The sequence below is a fragment of the Amblyomma maculatum genome, chromosome 9, assembly GCF_055883805.1.
Source record: "Amblyomma maculatum isolate TAMU_Amacu chromosome 9, ASM5588380v1, whole genome shotgun sequence".
Taxonomy (NCBI): domain Eukaryota; kingdom Metazoa; phylum Arthropoda; class Arachnida; order Ixodida; family Ixodidae; genus Amblyomma; species Amblyomma maculatum.
In genome coordinates this window covers 7,370,578-7,374,318 of record NC_139352.1, presented here as the reverse complement: position 1 = coordinate 7,374,318, position 3,741 = coordinate 7,370,578, and the positions used below count along the sequence as shown (strand labels likewise).

Below are 3,741 nucleotides of genomic sequence, written 5' to 3'. Positions count from 1 at the left end.
TGGTTATAAAGCGTATGACATTTGCCGCTTCTGTGTTAAAATGAATCGAAGAGATGCCTCGCCGATCGGTAAAAGGGCGGGGCGACAATAGCGCAGAGAATGAGGCGGAGGGGGGCCTCGCATCGCCTCGGAGAGGGGGGAGCAGCGCAGCGTTTCGCTCGACAGCAGGGGCGCATGGCGTCGGCGGCGGGGTATAAAACGGCGCCGTCCCGCAAGGCCCGGCCCGGTGCCAGTGCGCGGTCGGGCGGCAGGGCCGCCGTGACCCCGTCCTCGGACGTCGGCGCCGGACTGCCGGGATGAATAGCGCGGCGGTCATCGGGCGCCAGCTACGCCAACAGAACACGGGGCGCGCGGGAGCGGCCGGGGCCTCGTCTCTGACGGCAGCCTCGGCGCGCGCTCGCGCCCCGTCCCACTGCAACCTGATCCCGGCGCAGTCCCAGCAGCTGCAGCAGCAGCAGCAGCAGGCGCACGCCGCCTCCGCGGGGGCGGCGGCGTCTCAGGAGAACAAGGACGAGTCTCCAGCCACCCGGTGGACTTGGAGCTGCGTCTGGGAGGCATGCAAGGCACTCTCGGGGGGCATCTTTCTTTTGGCCCTGGGCACGGCCATGTGCGTGGTGGGTTTTTTCGCCGAAGATTTGGCCACGTCGCCCGTGCCACGCCAAGGCAACGCCACCGCCACGTCGGACGGTACGACCACGTCGGATGGCGAGGTGGCCACGACGCTTGTGGTGGACCGAACCCGCGAGTACCACCTGCACAACCTGTCGTTCGCGGGGCCGGCCATCATGGGGTTGGGCGGCATTTTCATCGTGGCCGCGTGCGTGCTCACCTTCGAGGCCAAGGAGCGGCCCCACCACCAGCGCGTCGTGCCCGTGGACGAGAAGAGGCCCTCCGCCGCAGAGGTACTCATCCCGGTGCTGGCCAAGACGCCCCAAGGCACTCACCTCACCGTGCCGGCCGTCTGGACCACGGCCGGAGGCGACCCGGGGCCCTCGGAGCCGCCCCGGACACTCGTGCTCCCTCCCCCGCCAAAGGGCTCCAACACGACGACGACGTCGTCGCGCAGCAGTGCGACGGCGAGCGGCGCCAAGCGAGGCAAGAGAGGCAGCCTGGCCGGTGCCAGCAGCGGCAGCGGGAGCAGCTCGGTCATCGCCACGAGAGGGGGGACGAAGACGGCTCGAACGTCGCTCTCGTCCACCACCACGTTCCTGCTGAGCCCGCGCTACGAAGAACAGTTCCTGCCGTCGCCCGCGGACCTGCAGATCCAGGACCCGGACGGTTGTGACACGCCGGCCGACGAGTCGCTCTCCTCAGTGAGCATCGAACTCTACGCGCGATACACGAGGATGGCGTCCCCGCGCCTCTTCGCGTCCGTCGAGAGCGACGGGCTCTCGGACTCTGACGACGACGACGCGGCGACGCCCGGCGCCTACGCGCCCGCAGGGGCCTTCGAAGACCAGGTGGTTCCGTTGCTGGGACGGTGCAGCCCGCAGGACTTGGTCTACCTGCCTCCGCCGCCGTCGGCGCGCTCCGGCGGCTCCAAAAGGTTTCCGCTCCTGCGCCAGTCGGCTTCCAACGCCGACGGCTGCAGCCGCGGACTTAACGGCAGGGCTTCCGCCGACGAGATGGTGCCCAGCTAGGAGCGCGCTTGTAACGTTGACCCGGTCTTCGGCCGCCCCGCGTGGGCGCCGAGTGTTTTCAGCCGTTCGGAGGTACCCCTCCGCCGCCCGTCTCTCGACCGGTCACAAGCCGCACTCCGTCTCTCGTTTCCGTCTTTGCCGTGGATCCGTCTCGAAGGAAGCCCGACCATCCCGACACCGTGTGTCCTGCCACGGAACGCCTTCTTCACGCAGCAGGGACGCACGCTGAAAGGTCAGTCCGGCCAGGGAAGCATGGCTTGATCTTGCCTTGCCAGAGTATTGTTCTAGACTGTAGTTGTCCCAGTTGCGTGTTGTTGAGCCCTGCCAACCGGCCGCGCAGGAGGCCATGTGTTTCTTTTAAAGGGAGAGAAGTTATAGACTTTTAAAAGATACGCTTTAGAAGGGTGGCGTCATATTGCTGCCCGAAGCTATGGAGCGGACGCTTGGTAGGAAGTTTCTTAATTCTGACACAACCACTCACCCGCTGGGTCTGGTAATCCAGAAAAAGATATTACGACCATGAGGTTAGCATACATTGACGAATATTTGGTCAGGTAAGGCTCACGTGTCCTCAGAAGAAAAGCTTTAAAGACTAGACGACAAAGGAAACAGGAAAAGTAATGCCTGTGAACTTAACAAAATGGTTCCTGACTCAAAAAAAAAAAAAAAAAACCTTGCGTGTGAACATGCTGGGAGAGTGATCGGGGATTCCTCGTTCATGGAAAACAACAGAGGTTTGGAAAGAAGTTAGAAGGGCTAAGAAGTTTACAGGTATTGTTTCCGAGGACGCTAAGAGAACGAGGAAAGTTTTTTGGATATTTAAACACTTGTTTATGGTTAAGACCAAACAAACGGTTGGATTTTGCCCGTGTATAAAGCACAGCGGCGATCATACATTATTGTGTAAAACATACGGGGTCTTCCGCATCTGGAAGCCACTATATTGCTGGGGATTTAAAAGAAAAACATATACTGTAGTGAAATTGGTTGACGACTGAAGTTCATTGCCTAAGTCCACAGCCTGCAAGAATGTTCTTTGTGCTGCGATCATCCCTGATGGAGATACGCACGTTTTCTAACCTTCTAAGCACTCTGCTGTTCAAGTGTTGCGATAACTTCCCTAAAGTAGGTTAAGAGAAACCTCCAATTGAAACCCAGTCACATCGACGACAGTTTACTTTTCAGCGGCGCTTTGTGAGCGTTCTGTCATTACACAAAACCCGAATCGTCGTTATGCTGAAAACATGTCTAGGGGCCTATTACTGATCGGCCACGTCGAAAATATATGTATCCACGTTCCTCCAATTGCCAGTGCGGCAGTTTTGTGAAAAGGACATTGGAAACGCCCCAAGAACTGATTTCTGTGAATGAATATCGTATCCTCGGCTCTTACAGACATCGACCTGCTCTGACGGAGAAGCAATACCCACTGGTACAATGTCTAGTGCAGGGAGCAGAGTTTTGTTGACAAAGATATTAGTTATTACACTTGGTCTTCTCAAGTCTGACTTACTCTCTGCTAAGGCAGCCTGTGAACTAGGAACGCCTCGAGATTTGTTTTTCTCAAATCGTTGTTTTGCTAGTAAACTTTTTTCTTACCGTAAGGATTTTAACTTCACATCTTCATCCTGCTTTTAATGGTTTCGATGAGGTTTACATCGGAAATATACCATTTTTCTGTAATTGTATCGATGAAAAATGTGAGATCTTTCCTGGGTGAAAACAAAGCTATAGGGCAACTCCTTTTACTTAAAAAAAAGACCTAACCTTGCGAAATATTTAAAAATCATTGCAGCTAATAGCCGCGACTGAGGAATCAGCATTGTTTGACGCTGTCAGGTAGATAATAAGCGAATTATGACCTTACCAATAACAATGTCAACACTGGGAGTAAGTTTAGAGAGGCCTGACCGGCAGTACACCATCGGAATCATCCCGTAATTCTCATTTCTACACTTTGCATACCTTGCAATGTTAATGATTGCGCTTTCGCAAAAAAGAAAAGGTTGCATGCGCTGTCTCGCTAGCGAGACCACTAGGATCCTGTCCCGTTTGATTGCACATGCGTGTCGACTCATGCTTTCCAGATTCTTGATTAAAC

The 3,741-nt window shown here is 55.7% G+C and overlaps 1 protein-coding gene across 1 annotated transcript; it reads left to right on the top strand.

The window, feature by feature from the left end:
• Nucleotides 1-296: 296 nt before the first annotated feature.
• On the top strand, nucleotides 297-1,640 carry LOC146178188 (uncharacterized). The gene has a single exon (XM_084579712.1). The coding sequence runs from the start codon at nucleotides 297-299 to the stop codon at nucleotides 1,638-1,640; it is 1,344 nt and encodes a 447-aa protein (XP_084435838.1).
• Nucleotides 1,641-3,741: the final 2,101 nt, after the last annotated feature.

Coding starts and splice junctions, on each gene's coding strand:
- LOC146178188 (XM_084579712.1), top strand. CDS start 297: ATGAATAGCGCGGCGGTCATCGGGCGCCAGCTACGCCAACAGAACACG.